The sequence below is a fragment of the Drosophila sulfurigaster genome, chromosome 2L, assembly GCF_023558435.1.
Source record: "Drosophila sulfurigaster albostrigata strain 15112-1811.04 chromosome 2L, ASM2355843v2, whole genome shotgun sequence".
NCBI lineage: Eukaryota > Metazoa > Arthropoda > Insecta > Diptera > Drosophilidae > Drosophila > Drosophila sulfurigaster.
In genome coordinates this window covers 3875402-3894863 of record NC_084881.1, presented here as the reverse complement: position 1 = coordinate 3894863, position 19462 = coordinate 3875402, and the positions used below count along the sequence as shown (strand labels likewise).

The 19462-nt window shown below is 41.3% G+C and overlaps 1 protein-coding gene across 3 annotated transcripts; it reads right to left on the bottom strand.

Moving 5' to 3' along the window:
- Nucleotides 1-4942: 4942 nt before the first annotated feature.
- On the bottom strand, nucleotides 4943-16311 carry LOC133840439 (homeotic protein spalt-major). 3 transcript variants are annotated; one of them, XM_062272263.1, is made up of 4 exons: nucleotides 15498-16311; nucleotides 5524-9737; nucleotides 5338-5418; nucleotides 4943-5208 (listed from the first exon to the last, which is right to left on the bottom strand). In XM_062272263.1, exons 1-4 carry the CDS (start codon nucleotides 15634-15636, stop codon nucleotides 5179-5181), a joined length of 4464 nt encoding a protein of 1487 aa, XP_062128247.1. In that variant the 5' UTR covers nucleotides 15637-16311; the 3' UTR covers nucleotides 4943-5178. The 3 variants fall into 3 exon arrangements, with proteins under 3 accessions (XP_062128247.1, XP_062128256.1, XP_062128266.1); XM_062272272.1 differs by having other exon boundaries at nucleotides 5342-5418; XM_062272282.1 differs by lacking the exon at nucleotides 15498-16311 and adding an exon at nucleotides 9818-9969.
- Nucleotides 16312-19462: the final 3151 nt, after the last annotated feature.

Here is a 19462-nt window from a genome sequence, read left to right as displayed (position 1 = left end):
AGACAAAGTCGCCCAAAGAGGGGGAGAGGCGGGGCAACAGCAGAGTGAGGTCGATAAGTGTCCATATCCATATCCATATCCATCTGCGCCTCCGAATCTGCCGCCGTCAAAATGCAAGCACAAACTGGCGGTGGCTCAAACGGAGGCAGCCGCTGCCTTTGTGTGTCCGCCAAATGATGTGCCAAACTGACACTTGCAGATACACAGATACGGATACCCAAACACCATTAAGGCGGCTGACGAGGCTGCGACATGGTGGCAACGAAGCCAATGGTGGCCCAAGCGGGGACACGCAAACTGCATTGCATACACACACATATACACACACAAACCTCCGAACCCTTGACGTTGCTGTTCCTGTTGATGTTGCTGTTGCTGTAAGTGTGCCCGATTGTTGTTATTTTTTATTTTGTGACAATTTCAGCAGCAGGAAATAATAAAAATGCAAACAAATCGTTAGATTTCGTATTGAAGTGTTTTCTGTTTTAGTTGTAAGTGTGTGTGCATGTTGTTGTGCGCGTTGGCTATGCGCACAGTGGAACCACACCAATTACTACTTTCTCAAATATTGCTGAACACCATACACATTATTACAAGCTGTATCACCAAAAAAATCTAAATTTCAACATATGAGCTAAAAGTGATTACATTTATATTTATATTCCTACTGCACATTCAGTTACATTCAGTTAGTTTGATATCAGAGCAATATAGTCATGTTTCATTGTTTTGGACAAACTATACAAACTCTATATTGACTGGACACGCGAAGAGTCAGAATTTGTGTATAGCTTGGTTGCTCAAGAATAATAATACGTAACAACACAGTATTTAATAATTTATATAAATTTTCTCATTCATGTACATATGTATATTATGCCGAAGATTGCAGTTGAGTGATTAAGAAATTGGTACAATGATTATTTTGGTATGTAGCATAGTTGTTGCGTATTCGATTTCACACTCTTTACAATAACATTAAGAACATATATTAAAATTATTATTATATCACTTTAACTTAAGGCCCTCAAATAAAGTTTTCCTTTGTCGGGACCCATACGCAAAACATTCAATATATAATGTTTCCAATCAACACAAAATAAAAGAAAAACTCAACGCTGGTAAAATGAAATTCCTTCAAAATGCGTCGACATGGGAAACTTGATTGTATATAATGCTTATAAAGCACACGCATGTGTTAGCTATATGATGTTTCACCTACAGACATCATTCTTAACAATTTGAGCGCGTGCACGCGTATAAAATCCACTGTGCAATGGCAATGATGACGTTGGACCGATACGATACGGAGTATCTGTTGGATCGAGTGGTCGTTTACTGCCGCTGGTTAGAAGCGAAACCGAAGCCGGGCAATTTGTGCAATTTTTCTTGTTTAGATTGTTTTTGCTGCCAACTTTGTGTGTGTGTGTGTGTGTGCGTGTGAACGTGCGGGTGTATGTGTGTGTATGCTTTTATGCCTGCGATAAGCTCAAACAGCGACCATAACCATTCTCATATTATTTGTAAGGATTTTTGCATTTATTGCAAACGTTTCAAGGATTTGCTGGAGCCCCAACCTGAATATGGCAGCAGTAGTTATCTTAATAGTTATCAGGCGGTTCTTGTAGCCGTTGTTATTGTTGTTGCTGTTGCTGTTGCTGTTGCTATTGTCGCTGTTATTGTTCTTTTCCACTGTGCAGTTAGTGCACACACTAAGCCAACTTTATTTGGCAGTAAAATTTTATGCCATTTTATAAGCAACATAAATGAGACATTTGCCCAAACCACTTGGGTTTGTTTAGTTCCCGGTCTGGCTCTCGATCCTGTTCCTGTTCTCGTGTCGTAAATCCATTAAACAGCGCAAATAAAACTAAAAAGTCCTCGAAATGTGACAAAACTGTTGAGAACTTATAAATAAACAACTGCAAGAATGAGTAAGGCAATTACACGCAGCAAATTAACATGAACATTGCCCTTTCAGATACCAGCAATAACTTAACTCCAGCTCTGGCAACCCTTCTCAGATAGCACCCTGAAAGAAAATATTCCTGACGATCACAACGTTGACAGATAAGGGCGTGCCAGGATACGCTGAAAGGATAAAGGACAGAAGCGATCGATGACAGATCACAAGTCTCTGGAATGTTGTCATCGTGGATGTTATTCGTTAAGTTGACAACTTGAGGACAGTCGAGAAATATCTGAATAGCCAATAATAATAATTAGTCTTTATCTGCACGTCTCACAAATAGCTCACATATTCGCTTCGAAGTTGAAGTGCACTAAGCTAACGCTTCCGCACTTTGAAATTTGAATTTACTAATATTTCTCAAGTCTACAAATAATATCTAAAGTTATATAAGCAGTTTAGTTTAAAATTTAAATTATATATAAATTCTGGGGTAACTAACGTTACACTTTTAAAATTGAATTGCATTGAGATTGCAAGTCGATTGTTTAAAGACACTAATAACTCAACCATTAGGTCAACGCAAGTAGGCAAACTCAACAATAATAATATCTCATGTGACATTTGGAGACCAGCTGAAAAACAAATTTACGTCTCTGAAAGCAGTGCCAGTGGCACAGCTAAAACACATAAGAGCTCACACACAGCGGGTGTTCGTCGTTATAAAGATGACAAAGCATTGTCAACAAGAAATTTTTTGATTAACGACTCAAATGCCATGCGAGCCAAATTCAAGTGACCGGCTAGCCAAGTCAAGCCAAGTCCACAAAACAGGTACAGAGGCAAGACACAAAAAATACTAAGCCAAAAAAGAGGAAAAAAAAACTGAACATAATAAGAACAAAACAATAAAAAATAAGCTACAAGTTTGTGACCAAAAGCAAACAAAATAAAGTATAATAAAAAATAAAAATTAAGCAGGCAGCAAAAATTTGTTGAAGGTAAAATATCAATTTAAAAGGCAATAAAAATATTTCAGATGTGCTTGGCTTCAGCTTGAGAAGATTTCAGAGAGATCTGCTGATCAGCTTTCCAACTCGCCAGCTCGCCAGCTCGACAGCTCGCCAGCTGTTAGTCGCACTGATGTTGGCTGTCGATATTCGTTTCGATTTCAAATTAAAAGATTATGACGATAATAAACTTGACTAATCATTTTTATTACAAGATCTCTGCCACAGACATGGCCCATTATTGGAATGGACATGGAGCTGGTGCTGATGCCGGTGCCGATGCTGGTGATGGCGATGGTGATGGGAGCTGGAGGTCCATGGCCTTTTACCACGAAATTTTAACGCTTCAATTTTTTCCCAGAACACCCGTCCGGGGATCTTGATAAGCGGCGCAGGCGTAGAAGAAACCCACAGAATGAAAACACAAGTTGGTTTATTAATTTTTCATAACTTAAATACATATATTTTTCTGTTTTCTTTTTTCTTTAAGTTGTATACTTTTTATTTGCATTTCTTTTGCTTTATGATTCTTACTTGTTTTTTTTGCTTTGCTTTTGCTTTTGTTTTTGTTTTTCTGTGTATAATAAATTATGAGACTATGCTTACGAACCGATTGAGATACATTTGTACCTGCATCAATTATATCGTATGTTAGATCGTAATTTATGTGTTGCCTGTCATACCAACTTAACCAACGTACTAAGTTATAATGAATTCAATGTGTTTCGTGAAATAATTAGATTCGATTTTATATTTTATGTATAGATATGGATATCTCTAAGTATGTATATGTATTTATTTGTTTGACAATCCCCCTCACGTCAAGTTCTAACAACTAAATTAACTATGAATGTTAAATATCTTTAGTGTACAATGTGTTTAATAATATTTGTGTATTTTCCATTCCATTTCTCATTTGTTTTCAATGTTTCTTTTTTCCCTATGATTTGCCAGTTGTGTTAAAAGTGATATGGAAAGCATTTTTCATTTGCATTCTATATTGACTTGGCTTTACTTGCTTCTCAAACACTTTTTCATATTTTTTTTACATTTAATATCACAATTTCTTTTTTTTACATTTTTTTCCATGTTAAATTTTTTTTTGTTTTTTTTTTGTTTTTTGTTTAAATCATTTCTTGAAGCTAAGCAAATGGATTTGTGTATTGTGTGTGCCTGGATTTATTGCAACATATTTACACGGAGATAAACACAGTGAGACAGAGAGTGAGAGAGAAAGAGTTTAAAAATAAAAGCAGAAATTACGAATATAGGAAACAAAAATCCGACTAAAATTTATAGCATGTCATATGATTATTGCACATTTTGAAATATCGTATAATTATTGTAACATGTGTGGAACGCACACATGCATATTTAAGCATTATATTTATGTCTATATATATATTTATATATACTAAATAGCTAACGATTTAGCTTTCGATTATCATATACCTTAGAATTGTTTCATTTGCATTTCTTTTTTGTTTAGTGTTTTTAAATTCGAATTTTGATTTTTACTACGCCTTCATCTTCAGATGATTTCATTATCGATTTCTTCGCAATTCTGCTGTTCCTCCGTTTTGCATGCTTAATGGATTCTATTGCATATTGTATATTCTTTTTATATATATGGGGTGAATTACTATATTAGGTAGTTGGCCTGAAACACTATCAGTCTCGTTTCAAAGCAATCCAACATATTCACAAGCTGGAAAATTGCTTTTGATGCATCTTTGGATACATTTCATGCCAATTTTATTTCATCTCTGCCTGTTGCTGTTTTCAATAATTTCGTAGCTTTTTTGGACTCATAAAAAATTGTTTATGAATGAAATCATGAAAAGAAATCTGCCTGGCTGTTGCTGTTTGCCAGCAAACTTTTAAAACAACAATCAAATAATATTTTTGTGGGCAACAATTTATAAATATAAAACTGTTTGTATACGCCTCGCTGTTTTTATGGGGCGATTTCATTGATTTTGCTCTTGAACTACCTTTGGTAGGGGGGATGGGTGTGGTGCATGACGCCCCTCTTTTATTCCGTGTCCTGCCTCTTGCCTTCAGAAGCTTGGTTTCTCTCTCACTTCAGGCAAAAGCTGCACAGTCGCCTCTCACTGCTCTTTCACTTCTTCGCTCTTTCGCTCCAACTCGGGCTTTACAACACTGTTTGAGATCATATTGTTGCGAGTCTATTTGCACGGCCGATGGCCGTTTTTTGTGGATTGTTGTTTATCATCGTGTTATCGATAACTAATGGTATTATTCGCGGTCATCGCTCCACTCATTCATCTACAACGACAAAATCAAAGAAATAGTGTTGGATAAGTACTTTTTGAAGACACAACAGTTTTCGGGCTCGTGTGGGCAGTCTATTAAGTTATTCAATGGAAAATTTGTGTGTTTGATTGGAAGACTTACATACTTTACTGCACGATTTCTGAAGGTCTCCTGCTCCATATCTCGTATCTTGTGAGTCAGCATGTGCTGCTTGAGATTGCCCTGTAAGTAAAAAAAGGAAAGAAGAAAGCAAAGAGTTAGTCTTAAGGTTTTCCAGCCGAAGGTGATCCAATCCCAAAGCTCCCCATACTCAAGATTATAACTTACCTTAGTAGTGAATCCACGATCGCATATGTTGCACTTGAAGGGACGCTCCTTGGTGTGGCTTCTGTAGTGAATCTCAAGAGCAGAGTGGCAGGGGAATGTCTTGTAGCAGATGCCGCATGTCGTGCTGCCGCGAACGCCGCTCAGTGCAAGCGGATTAAACGGCGCCGCCGGCATCACGGATTGCGCGATCTGGTTCATGGCATTGCACATGTTCTGCGTCGTCGCCGGCGGGAAGATGGGAAGGTTGGGAAACATGCCGAAAGGCGGACGTGCCGCCATCAAGGGATTGGGCTGAACGGGACTCGGACCGCTTGGCTCACTGCTTCGCGGCGACGGCTGAGGCGATGTCTGGCGCTGGACAGCGGCTGCGGCAGCAGCGGCTGCTGCTGCTGCGGCCGCCTTCTGCTGCACCTCCTGCGCCTCGCGACGGAGTTGCTCCTGATGCTGATGCAAAGCGGCGGCATGTTGCTGCATCTGATGATGATGATGCTGGGCGGCAGCTGCGGCCGCCACTGCGGCTTGTTGTTGCATCAGATGCTGGTGCTGCTGTTGGAGGTGATGCTGCAATCCCGGAGGCAGGCAATCGATGCCCACCGAGGGTGGCAGGGGGGAGGAGAGCATTGATGCCGGACCATTGGGACTTCGTGGCGGCGGTTGTTGTCTGTCTATTTGCGGGCTGAGGGTCTTCTCCTTTCGCTCGGCAGCAAGTGGCAGCGGTGACCTCGAGCTGGAGCTGGAGCCCAGCGTCGGGGGAGCCGCACGTGGCGTCAGATCCAATGCACCCTGAGAGGCTTCCGAAAGAGAGCGCACAGGGGAGCAGCTGGGCTTGGGCTGCGAGCTGGGGCTGGTGGGAGCCGAAGGTGAAGCAGAGGCGGACACGGAACCAATTGAGTTGGCATTGCTAGCGGCGGAACGAGGACGTTGATGGCTATTAATGTTGACCACACCGGTGGGATCAATGCGCAGCTTCTGCTCAAAGAGTAGCGACTTGAAGTCATCGCCAGAGCGCGGTCGATCATCGCTCGCTGACTCGTTGTTGTTCGACAAATGCTCCGATGAGGCATCATCAAAGTCATCTGCATCGCCACAGTCCATATTGTCGTCCAAATCACCCTGCGACGACTCCGAACCCAAAGTGCCATTGTGTGGACCCCCGGGTATGCCCGGTGCTCCTGGTGGACCACCGGGTCCGCCGCCAGGCATAGCGCCAAAGTGAAAGGCGGCAGCGGCGAAGGGATTCATAAAGTGACCGGGCATCATCGAGGGTGGCGGATCGCGGATCTCGGCAGCCTGAATCTGCTCCGGGGTCAGATCGGTGGGTTCACCTGTGTGCAGGCGAATGTGTTGCTGCAACACGAGCGCATTCGAGTACTTCTTGTGGCACACTGGACACTGGTGGAAGTTGCGCATTGGCGGCCGGATCTTGTGCACCGCCATGTGTGTCTTGAGGTTGCCTTTGGTGGTAAAGGCGCGTCCGCAGATGCGGCACTTAAAAGGTCGCTCCCCAGTATGGGTGCGATAGTGCATCTGGAGGGCGCTTTTACATGAGAGGACGCGATCGCAGACGACGCATTGGTTGGGATCACTGATCTTCTTATTCTTCATAAGCTCTTTGAGCTTCATCGTCTCCGACGTGTTGGACACTTCGATGAAGTTCTCCCATGAGTTATCGTTGCTGTGGGGACGCGGCAGTAGCGCTGCCATCTCATGCTTGATCGGGTTGAAGAATGGCGATCGGGGAATGTGGGCGTGGGTATGGGCGTGACCATGCGCATGGCCATGGTTGGCCGGCGAACGAATAGGTGAATGATGCTCCGGCGATAGCGTCTTGGTAGTGAAGTTAAGTGGAAAACGCTCGGCGAAGAAATCCTCCCGATGCGACATCGTTGGTGGCAGTTGTCCCGGCGTCGGCAGTTGATCGAGATGTGATTGTGATCCAGGCGAACACTGCGCATGCATGATGGCTGCTGGTTGAATTGGTTGGACCACTGGTGGGTAGCCTAGCATAGCCGCCGAGTGGCTATGATGATGCTGACGTGCCATCAAAGGCGGCGATTGCGCCGCAGTCGAGGCTAAAGGCGACGGCGTACGGCGAGAGATTCCTTCTGACTGCGATCCGCGCTGCTGATCCTGCTCAAGCTCCTCATCGATACGCTCTTCTTTGATGCGCACCTCAAGGGGCAGTGGTTCTGGCTCTGGCTCGGTATCCACTTCCAGCTCAGTGGCTTCTTCTGCTGTCGGTTCCTGCATTAAGTTTTCGGGCTTATCTTCCTCCACCAGCTCTGTCTTGACAGGAAGTCGACCCGTCGACAGGTCTTCCTCCTCGTCGTGTGGTGAGTTGGGACCCGAGGACTTTCGCAGGTCTGTGGGCATCTCCTGACTCTGCTGCTGACTGTGCTTCAGAGCAGCGCCCAGTCCAGGCATTTGTGGAAAGAAGGGTAGTCCGGCGGAACTGCCAGCAGCAGCGCCTAACGACTTCAGCAGCTCCATGGGAGGCCGGTAGAGGCCCTGCAGACCAGGAAAGGCTGGGCTCGAGGGAAAGGTCATCGACATCGCAGCTTGGGCCTGAGCCTGGGCCTGTGTCAAAGCTGACGTCGAAGTTGAGGGCTGACTTGGCGCTGGAGCGGGTGAATGTGTGGGTGAACTATCTGGCGACATTTGATCCAACAGCGGCGGATGGAACTTGTCCATGTGCTCTGGTATGGGCGTGGCGTTCATGGGCACATGTGGGAACTTCTGCGCATGTCGCTGGAAGTGCACCTTCAAGTTGCCCTTGGTCGTGAAGCGACTGCCGCACACATTACACTTGAAGGGACGTTCACCAGTATGGGATCGTATGTGAATTTGCAGAGCTGAGTCGGAGCCAAATACCTTGCCGCAATACCGACAGCGATGCTTGAAGAAAGGCTCGTTGCGGCCCTTGCCCTCACCTGACTTATCGCCAAAGGCGAAGTCATCGGCCATATTGTTGGCCAAAATTCCCTGAGAGGCGGAGTCCAACACTTCCTGTGCTCGCTTCTGGAGCAAATCTAAAGAGTTTGGCTCGGGGAGATCATCGTGGTTGGTGATGATGCTGGAAGCAAGGTCAGAGCCGAAGGGTAGCGGCATATTTTCCATTTCCTTGAGCTTGGACAGTGCATCCTTAGCACTTTCCCCATTTCTATCCGTTTCTCTGGTACGATCCCCACTCAATTTGATGCTGGAGCTGAGTGGTTTCACACAGGAGTCCTCCTCGCGTTTGCGCTTCAAGGAATCCGCAGATAGGGCTTCCCCTGCGTCTGGAGGTGAAATAGTTCGGGAGTGTTCACGTAGTGGGACACCAGCATTGATGAGATGCTGTCGCGCCTTGGACTCAGCCATACGTGCCTCGGCCTTCTGACGCAGCTCCATATCCGCAATTCGCTCCTCCTCCTCATAAGTATCTGTCTCTCCATCCTCCCGCTCCTCAGGCTCGAGATCATCCTCAGCATCATCTTCATTCGGCTTCACCTGGTTAAGGGCCAACTGCGATTGCAACTGTTGAATCAGCTGAATTTGGAAGAGTTGCTGTTGCTGCAGATTGAAGAGCGTCTGCTGCAAAAAGGCAAGCTGCTTCATGGCAGCCTCGTTGTCCGCTCCTGAAGAACCGTTTGCAATGGTCTTTGCCGCGAATTGTGCAATGGCCATCTGCATGTTTTGTATCGCTTCGAGAGTAACAGGCGCTGCTCCAGCACCAGCTGCAACTCCAGCACTGCCCACCTGAGACGCTGTTTGCGTCGTCGAGGTCTGATCACATGAGGGAATCGCCATCGGCGCGTCGTCCTCCTGCATCTCCACATCCACGTCCACGTTTTTATCCGTGGATGCCGGCTGTGTAGCGGCCTCCTCTGTAACAGATGTCGCCGCGGCGGGTGAATGTGGCATAGAGGCATCGGAGTTGCCACTATGTTCTTCTAGCTCGTTCTCCACGGGCGGTTTAGTCATAATCACTTTGTTATTGTTGTTATTGTGATTGTGATTGTGATCTTCAATGGCCTTATCGGCATTATCATTATCTAATTGTTCCAGTTTACTCACTGCCCCTGGTTCTGAGGAGTCCACCTCACGCTCTGCCTCGTCCTCGCTTTGTCGCGGCGGACTCCGACTGGGACTGGGACTGTTGTCCGCACTTGCGCTTGCCGTTGCGGTTGTCAGTGGCGAGCAGGCTCCATTATCCTCTTGATCACTGGCTATCTCTGCAAAAGAATTAAAAAGTTTGCAAAATTACATTTACAGCACGCCAATAAATTGCGAATTGAGTCATCTAGCAAAATACTTTTCAATTCTTTGTAATTAGCCAAATATTTAACAAGTTGAACCATTTTTAAGTTAGTCAGCACTAATGAAACTAGTCATCCAGTCTCGAAATTAGAATTGATTATTCATTTTAATGCATTTGAAGTAATTGTTCAACAAGCTGATTTCTCTTCAATCGCTAATTAAATGGAAATAAATTCGGAAAATGCAATGCTTTAACTATGAATCTTAAGTGGGAATTAATCATGCCTTTTATTTATTATTTAATAATATTTTGCAAGCACATGTCTCTCAGAGCCAACTTGACAATGACAATAACTGAGAAAAAAAAGGAACAAGAAAACATCATCTTGTTATTCTTGGAAGCAAAGTCCAAAATAGACAATGTATAGCAACTAGACTGTTGCTCTGTTCCCTGGTTTCCCAGCTTTGCTCCCCGCAATGCACCCACTGCAGTTGTCCATTGCCTTGTCGCACATATAACTTAATCGTCGCCAATTGTGTTTGCCGCTGAGGCTGCAGCTCGTTGAAGTTGCTGTTGCAATTACATTTCTTGTGGCAACGTTGAACATGATGCCCCCTACACATCCAGCTTCAGCCTGCAGCTGTCAATCAGCGGTTTGTTTGGCCAGCAATTAGCAATTGTTGCTGACCAGCTGATTCTCACCTGTTGCCAGCAGAAAAGCGCAAAAAACAGCTGACTTTTGTGTGTCCGTCGGCAAAATGAAGAAGATTGCGAAATATGTGTGTATCTGCACTCGAATATATGTATTTAAAATCAACCAAATTGGTTCGCATGCGCCGCAGCCATAAAACATAATTTATGATAAGTCAACGCGAGATAAATCTAGACTCTCTCCCTCTCTCTCTCTCTCTCTCTGTCTCTCTGTCTCTCGTTTCCCCTTGGTCACTGACTGTTGCCTAGTGAGTATAATAAAGCATATTTCTGCACAAATCGAAACGAGTCAAGCGAGTTTTGGCACAAACAGTGCTAAAGCTAAAGCAAAAGCAAAAGCTAAGGCGAACGCTAGAGATACAAAGCGAAAGATATTCGTGCTACAGGCTGTAGATACTTTTAGCTGCTACGTTGACTGTTGACTGCGCTATCAGCGCCATTTGCATATCGATCGCATTAATATTATTATTATTTTTAAAGGCAAATATGACAATGAATTTGGAAGCACAGTTCCACGTCTCGCAAATCTCATAAGTATCATTATTATTGGTTATTATAAGAATACATTTTTGTGAGAAATTATTTTTCATTTGATTTGCCGCGATTGAACTTGTTGAGGCTGCTATAATTGTTATTTAATACACTCACAGTCGCCGCAGAGTTCATTGAAAATTCTTGGCAGCCCCATAATAATTATAATTGATAAGCCAATGTTATTTTAATTAATTAAAATTAAGTATAATGTGCTCCAGGGCTCGTTAAATGCACTCGACGTCGCGTCAACGCTTTCAGTCGGTGCGCTTTGTACTTGTCGCCAGTTGCCAGTTGCCAATTGCCACGAAAGGCAACCATAAAGAACACGGCAAAGCAAATCGAATTATGATGGCCATAAAATCGAATCGAATCGCATCGAATCGAACATTGTTAAGTCATTTGGTAATTGCTAATAAATTTGTTAAATTTACAATAACAATAAACACATCTTGTTTATTGTCTTGGCCACGACAACAACAAAACACTCTTAAAATCAAACTCTCTTTCTTAACTCATTCTTCAAATTTTTGTTTATTTTTAGTTGACGTTTCATATATAGTATGTTATATTTTATTTTAGGTCTACAAACAAAGCACAAAGCAAAACAAAACTCTAGCAAAAGTATTTCAAGATAAATGTCTGTGACTGACCTGTGCCGTTGCAAGACTTATGTCTCGCACTGTATTTTGTTGTGCTAAACGGATGGACTGATAGACTGACAGACTGACAGATAAATAAATATGAAATTGCGGGCAGGAAATTATGTTTCCCATTGCCATTCAAAGCAAAGAAAACGAACAGCAGAGCAGATCAGAAGGGAGAGTGCGGGAATCGGTTATGTCTAGAATATATTCGGGTAAATTGAATTGTACAAGTTTAAAGGTGGATTAAGTCAAGCCATAAATCCATTTGAACCCCAAGCACTAAATTCAAATGAATTATCGCCATATACATATACATATATGCATATATTGTTTAAGGTATATAATACGCCAATGTATCTAAACTGAGTTCATAAATCCGCACAAAGTGTACAATTAAAGATTATCCAAAATGATGAAACATTTTCAACATTTTAAACATTTTGCAGCTTTCCATGTGTCCAACTGCCCCTTTTTCACATTGCTGAATTATGTTTGCAACAATTTATAAAACTTTTCAGCATTTAAATTGTCACTTCCACCACACGCACTAACACGTTAAAAAAAATATCTCGTTGCCTGTTTGTGTATCTTTTTTTTTATTTATTTTTTTTTTTGCTTTTGCTTCTGATTTTGATTTTTGTGTTGTTGTTTTTTGCCGTATCTTTCGGATGTTTTGGCTAGTAAATTTTATTTGTTGCGCCCATTTGGGTCGTTTAGCTTTCAGCAAATCAATTTTTTATCGCCGCAACACCGCAAAATGATTGGTGAAATGTGAAACAGTTTGCGTTTGACTAAATCAATTAGTGCAAATCAATGCAATAATTCGATTATTTAATAAGTTTCCATTTAGAACTATACGTAAAAGTATATAAATTAATATCTCTCACTCAAATTGTAGATCAGAAGTATTTGTGAGGCAAATAATTAATTGATTTACCGCCACATTTTATGATTAGCCTTGCATAGTGTGTATATTCATTTCCATATGTTAATCCAGATTGTTAGCTAATGCAAAACTAAAATAAAGCTAAAAGCTGCCACTCGTTATATTTTGTCATCGTCTTCAGTTTTCTGCTGTCGTTGTGTTGTTGTTGTTGTCATGACTTTTAGAATGGGCTGGGTGCATACATTTGACTCTAGTTACCTTTCGGCAGCGTTCAGCGAGCGTTTCAATTATTCCATCATCATATTCAATATGCAAATCTAGGGGCATTGCCTGGGATCAGGCTGCGGCTCAGACTCTGGCTTTTGGAGGCGTGACGCGTGAGGCGTGAGGAAGAAGGTGGAGGGTTCGACGTTTTCCCCCGGTTTTTGCAGAGGTGAAAATATAAATGTGCAGCGAATCGAAAAATGCAAAATACGACAACAAAATAACAACTGCGTGATCCGAGCAAAGCCGAATCGAACCGAACCGAACCGAACCGAACCGAACCGAGCTTGTCGCATAATTTTATAATAATATCCAAGTCCATCGACGATTTCGATTTCGATACAAATTCCACGAGTTTGGCATAAATTGACACCCAGGCCAAATTGAATGTACACGATTTTATTTTCAAGCATACATAACTAAGTCAATAGCGAAGAAAGAGCATAAATGACCCTCTGCTACCCTGTAAATTCAGCTCACCGTAATAGTATATAGCATAATATAGTATCTATAGTATTATATTAGTATATACTTGAATTTATTCACTAAAGGGTAACGACGCAGAAATGAATGCATTTAAATTAAAATTGGAATCGGCCTGAGGAACTTTAAGCTACACAAAACTGGAAAAATACAAAATCAAGAAAAAAAAATAACATCACAGTCAAAGCGCATAAATAAAAATAATTAAATAATTAATGTCATTAAGTTATGCGCATTGACTTCTGCTTCTTCGCTAGGGTTAAAATAACACTAACAAAATCAAATCGAAATCCATATTAAAATTATATATGGTTAGCTATGTATATGTACGTATAATTAATCCATATAAATCATATGGAAATAAGCTCATGATTATAATTATTTTTTCCACCTTTTCTCTCTTTTTGTTTTTGTGATTTTTTTCGCAGCTGCCAATTTTTCGATATTTATTTTATTTATTGTGCCACACTAATGACTGAACATTTATTAATGCTCAGCTCATTTTAGTAAATGCTACAGTTATACAGTATATATATATATACATATATATACAACTCATCTGCACATGTATGCGTATCACAAACCGCCCAAAAATAAATGAATAAAGCAAAAAAAAAAAACAAAAAATGAGCGGCAAAAATAATCATGTTTATGGCCTTTTAAAAGCTTATGGCCAGCCATATTCAAAAATTGAAATTTACGAGTATTGTGTCAGCTTATTCGCAATCAAATATGAATGTATTTATGCGCACATACATACACATGAATATATAAAATAAAATCCCTGTGAAAACATATTTTTCTGTGCTGAAAAATCGAATTCATATTTTACAGAACGAAACAATTTTTTTTTTTTTAAGTCTTTAAAGATAATTTATATTAGTTTAATAATTGTCCAATTGCAGTTTCAATAAATTTAGGAAATGATTCATATATTCTTGGATCTGTATTTTCTTTTATTAAAACTTTTTTCAATTTATAAATTAGAAAGTCTCAAGAAGATTTTCTATTTAAAGTGAATAAAAATTTGAACCGATTTCGGTTAATTAACAAATTTGTCATTTTTGCCATAGAAGCGAACACACATAAGTAAACAAATTTATGTTAAATATTATATTAAAACTGTGACATTGATTTGGGTCTGTTGAAAATAGTTTAACTGTATTTTGAAGCTACGATAACAGGGAAAAAATGGAAGCTACGATAACAGGGAAAAAATGGAAAATCAAAAGTTGCCGGCCATTTAGAAAATGGTTTTTCATTTTTTATTTATATTTTGTTTTTGGTTTTGTGTTTTTCTTATTTGAAGTTTTAATTTATTCAAATGTGTGCACCAGTTTTATAATCAAATATAAATTATATTTTTTCGCCTACGGTTTTTTGATTTTGCATTTCCAGTTTGAAGTTTTTAAAAGTCTTTCAATCTCCTTCTCTACCTGTATCTCTCCCCCTCTCTCTATCTCTATCCCTCTCTCAATCTCTCTGTCTCTGTCTTACCCTTTTGTTGGGCTGAGTATCTTGATTATTCAGTATGCATTAATAACAACTCTCAGCCTCAGTTGCGAGACTCCATTGAGTTTTTTTTATGACAAATCAAATATCGATATGATTTAAGTGTGTACATATTAATATGCAGATGTGTGTCTGTGTATATGCGTGTGTGTCTGTGTATGATGGAAGTGACCATCGTAAAGCTTGAAGATGATTTGAGAGCAGTTTGGAGGCCTTTTCAAATCGGTTTCTTTAATGGATTTTGAAAGCTGCGCCATTTGCATACGCCAAAAAGCCACAAAATTCAATACGATTGAAACGTATTGAATCGATTCGGTTTAGCTTCGGAATATTGCCATCCAATTTAACACCAAATTAATTAATTAAATTTCTGTTGCTCGTCTCTGGGTCTCACCTCTGCATTTATTTATTTATGTACCTCTCTTCTTTATGATTTAACGGACCATTTTGTAACTGTCCAAGCAAAATTATAAAGGGAAGTGATTTGGAAACATCGAAACATCCATAAATGATAATTCATTTTTATGGTACATTATTACACTATCTGTTCGAATTAATTACAAGTCCAATTTCCCCAGCCAATACAGTAGTTTAATGGTTTTATTCGACTCGAGTCATAAATGCTTTAAGCCCCAAAACCCAATTCACTTTGAATTGCTTCTTTTCAGTTATTTCAAATTTTTTGGTATATTGAACTCACCTTTGTCGGCACTTCTAGCGCGATCCTTCAGCTGTTTGACAATGCCATATTTGACGGTACCAAATTGTATCATTTTATTGATGGTCTCCTGGTGATTATCCTTAAAGTCACTACGCATTGCACACAGAACGTTTGTCATCAATAACTTTAAACTGATTGTTGAAACTTTAGCACAATGTTTGCATTATTTCGTATGTGTGTGTTTTGTTGTGTGTATGGGTGTGTGTGTGTGTATGTGTGTGTGTATTCGATGGCGGGGGAATGGGGAGTTGAGGATCTGAGTGTTCGTTGTCTTGGCGCCACTTGGCCGAGGGAATTTGAACATTTGTCATGCGCGGAGGAATTGATCCATTTTCCACAACTGTCCTTGTCTCGCACTTTAGATCTTTTTATTTGATTGCTTTCGATTTGTTTTCTTTTTGCATTGGTTTAAAGTAAATTGAACTTTTCACAGGCGCGTCGCGTCGTGTGTTTTGCCGTCGGCGTAGCAGCGTTTATCCACAACAACGAGTTGCATTCGCAATCATAATTTCAATTCAAAAACTCATCACATTGATCAGATGCACAGCATATATATATATATGTACATATACAGAGGGAGATATATACATAAGTATTTGTGTTGATATATAAATTCAGAGGCAATCTAATTGGAATTTTGGATTCGGTCGCGCACTCGCTTCAAACACACAGAACGGGAAACGTATTCGTCGTAATCGTATCGTAATCGTGAACGGTAAACTGAGTGGCATCAACTGAGTGGTCGAATCGCTGCTCTCAGTGCGGCACGAACGTTCAGCACGCGCGTCAAAATAACACTGACACAAAACACAAACAATATCTTTGAGATACTTTCAGGCACACATAGGCACGCACACAGCGGCAGCGGTACTCTCATACACACACACACACGCTCGCACTCAGACACGAACGAACGCAGCGTCGTTTCTGCTGTTGCTACTTCGGGCAGCGACAACGACGACGCGACCGGTTTACTACCAATATTTTTTACACGCTTGTGTGCTTGTGTGTGTGCAACATTTTTATTATTACTGCCAGCAGCAGCAGCAGAAACAACAGCAACAACAACAACAGCAACTGGCATATCCTGACATTCAGTCAACCAACCCACCTTATGCTCACACACACCAAGGCGCGCTCATGCACACACAGTCGCTCACTCGCTCACATTTCATATAATTTTTCATATATATAAACGCTCTCGCTCCCACTTGCACGCACACCCTCTCTCTCAATACAAACACACACACACACACGCGAGCGCTCTCTCATCATAATTTTTATTAAATTTTTCCCGACTGTCGACGGCCTCTTGCTGTCTTGCTTGCACCCTTGGCCATTTATGACTGCTGTTACTGTTGCCATCGACCTCTCTCCACAGCGCAGCTCACAGTCCGCAGCCCTCGCACTCACACTCGCTCTCTCACCATCTCAAACTCGGGCTCACGAGTGCAGGATGCTCACTCACTGCTGTCGACGTTGCTGTCGCTGTCGCTGCTTTTACTGCTGGCGTCGCTGTTACTGTCGCTGCTTACCTGTTTGCTGCACGGACATTTATGAAACTTGTTCGAAAAATTATGAGACACACTCACACAAAAAAAAAAAATAAAAGACGCAGCGCACTTCGTATCAACTCTCGCCTCGACTGCGCTGCCGACGCCACCGTTGACGGCGCCGTTGCTGCTACTTCCTTCCGCTTTGGTGGCTTATCGGGCTCGCTCACCTTTTGCGCCATTGTTTTTGTTGCAGCCGTGTTCTTGGCATTTTTACCAGCCACTTTCGGCCGCTCTCGGGTGTTATCGTGCGCTCTCGCTTGCACTTGCGCTCTCTTCATTAATAATTTATCATAATTCATATGCGCCGGCAACTGGTTTCGAAACCCTCCCTCCCTGCCTTCCTCCCCCCTTCCACGGTCAACGTATATAAAACGTACGGCCCTTTTTCAGCTGCCGTCTCCCTTCCACGCACGCCTGCGCCCCGGCTAAGTGCTACGCTTGCTCTTCCCACATCTTGTGCTCGGTCTCTCTCTCGCTCTCACTCTGGCTGAGACACACACACACATATATGCACACTTACGCTCGCTTGCTCTCGCTCTCTCTCTCTCTAGCTCTCGCTCGTTCCCGCCAGTTATGAGCGCCGCTGGTGTTGTTGCTTTTTTAATTTCGCTTTTATAAGATTTTCGGTTCTTTGCTATTGTTCCCCCCACACCCCACCCCTCCCTTCATCGTTTGACTGCTTTGGGTGCTTCGCTTATTCGTCAATTCGATTGCGTATATGTATGCGTGTGTGTGTGTGCGTTGAATATTATGAGCCATTCATCAAAATGTTTGGTTTCTCGTTTTTCTGTTGTTGTTGCTGTTGCTGTTTAACGAGTATCGTGACTTTTGGCAACTCCCACTTCTTTTATCATTTTCTTATTGTTATAAGACATTTGATGTGTTCTCCCCTCCCATTGTCTCTCTTCCTCATTCCTTACTTTATCGATTTATTTTACTTTAAAAGCTGGTCACACTGACCACTTTAAGTTCCCTCTTCCCCAAGTTCCATCGATTGAGCAACAAATATTTCTTTAATGTTCTCTGACTCAGCTCTGAACATCTGGCGATAACTCTTAACTTCTGTTTTTCTTTTTGAATATAATCAATTTGACTTTTCAAAGTTAATTGAAATTTCTAAGAGCTTTGAGTAATTATTGCAACAATTGAAGAATATTTTTAGTCTCTAATTGTTCACAATCGAAATGATTCAATTTTTATGTTTCATTTCACTTGTGATTTATAAATATGGCAGCAGCGAAATTAATTGTCGTTCTCATTCCAGCAAATCTCAAAACCCGTTCCGTTTTCGCCGCGATATTTATTCAGATTGTCGAAATACATATGTGAAAAATTATTCGCAAATGAAATACAAGTGTTTTTCGGAGTATCAATTTCGTTATTTGTATCACATGGAAACCATTTGCAATACATATATCAAAATTCTTTAAATTGACAATTTTAATCCTTATAAAAATTGAATCTGTTGTAAATTTAGACATGAAAATGATTGTTATTTAAACTATGTATTTTGCATTTATATTTTTAATTGAATATTGTTCAGTTATCTATAAATATCAGTTAAATATCAATTAAAAATAAAGACACCTTATTCATTTCTCATCGTTTCCAATTCCTCACAGATGGAAAGATTCTGTTGGAAAGGGATCAATTTAATTCAACCATTAAGAAAAAGTTTTATTATGAAAATATTCATAAGGCTGCATCTCTTGTTACTTTGAAAAGTCAAATGGTTCCGTTTGCCTGAAAGGTCTCTTGGAAAGGGCGAGAGACGGGTTCGATGTCATAAATATGCGAAAAGGAGAAGGGAATGAGGGCGAAGAGCGTGCAATGCGAAAACAGCGCCAATGAAATAAACTAACTGGAGGAGTGAAGAACCAATACATCTTAAAAAAGGAAAAAGCAATGCTAGACAGCAGCAGCAGCAGCAGCAGAAAAAGTACAAATAAAATGAAGAAGAAAAGCAACAGCCACAACAACAACAACAACAAGATACGAGGCCAAAGCCCAAAGCCAATCGCCACCTTGCGCACCAGTAAGAAAACAGCAAAAGAAAACAGAAAACGGCGCACTCATAAACCAACAACAACAGCAAATGAGAAGAGCCAAATGTATACAATACGCCTCCAACCCACTCAAGTCTCTCTCCCAAGTGTTCGTATGTGTGTGTGTGCATGAGGGTTTGTTTATGTACCAGGCAAATACATAATTCATAACGCTCATATTCGCTCATCTTGCGCCGCCGCCGATAACCAACCGCTGCTACGCAGCCAACGGCAGTGACAGAGACGTCAAGAGCGGGAGTGTCTGTCGCTTGCTCGGGTGTCGGTATGAGACGTATGTATCTGCCCTTTTCATATCTGCCATCATATTCCAACTGATACGCCA